Consider the following 851-nt stretch of genomic DNA (forward strand, 5'->3'; position numbering starts at 1 on the left):
CCAAGCGCCGCTCTCCGGACCTCACGAACCGGAGAGCTGAGACAACACAGCAAGGACGGGACCACTGACACACACACACACACACACACACACACACACACACACACACACACACACACACACACACACACACAGGGTTACAGTGAGCGGCCTGCATAATTTCTCTGTCTGCGCTCCAACATCAACATAACAACATAATAATGTAATAAAAGATAATGTCTCTTTTCTTCTTCTTCTTCTCCTCAGAGCTTCAGTCACTTCAGTAATTAAGGAGTTAAACTGTCGCTTCCTTACCGGGTGAGTTGGCGCCGGCCAGCTCCTCCAGCGTGGCGGTGGGCTGGACGCTCAGCAGAGCTCGGCCCATGTACAGCGCCTGAGTCTGCAGGACGGCGCCCACCTTCATGTCGAGCTGGTCGCCGTGGTTACTGCCATATCCCCACAGCATGCACAGGAACCTGAAGAGCATCGCCGGCTCGCGCAGGTGGACCTGGGTGACACGGAGACGGCGGTTCAGGCGATGTTTTCTCACCACGGCACAGATTTGTGTTTTTGAAGCAGCGTCTTTGATTCTCTCACCTGGACCAGGAGTTTCATCAGCTCTCTGAAGCTGCCTGCCGCCGGCCCGTCTCCGGCGCCGTTAGCAATGATGACACCAAAGAGGCGGCAGATCAGTCCCAGGTAACAGCAGGTGTTTGTGTCCAGCTTCTCCGGGTTCCACCACGCTTCAGCTGTCAGACAGAGAAGAGCGTGATCAGGTGACCTCGCAGAGACAGAGCGGGAGTCAAACGCTCAGGAGGCTCTTTACCTTTAAAGGAGGCGTCGTGACACCTGAGAGAGGAGATGAAGTCTCT

General features: G+C 55.2%; 1 protein-coding gene across 1 annotated transcript; it reads right to left on the bottom strand.

Annotated features, from left to right (window-relative positions):
- Positions 1 to 6: 6 nt before the first annotated feature.
- LOC111648659 (HEAT repeat-containing protein 1-like) lies at positions 7 to 845 on the bottom strand (the record flags this gene model as incomplete). Its single annotated transcript, XM_023398431.1, has 4 exons — positions 806 to 845; positions 577 to 728; positions 295 to 487; positions 7 to 64 (listed from the first exon to the last, which is right to left on the bottom strand). Coding segments are annotated over exons 2-4 (269 nt in total), but the record flags the coding sequence as incomplete, so codon positions are not given.
- Positions 846 to 851: the final 6 nt, after the last annotated feature.

Source organism: Seriola lalandi, unplaced genomic scaffold (genome assembly GCF_002814215.2).
Source record: "Seriola lalandi dorsalis isolate HSWRI2012SDOR001 ecotype SW California unplaced genomic scaffold, Sedor1 jcf7180002044965, whole genome shotgun sequence".
NCBI lineage: Eukaryota > Metazoa > Chordata > Actinopteri > Carangiformes > Carangidae > Seriola > Seriola lalandi.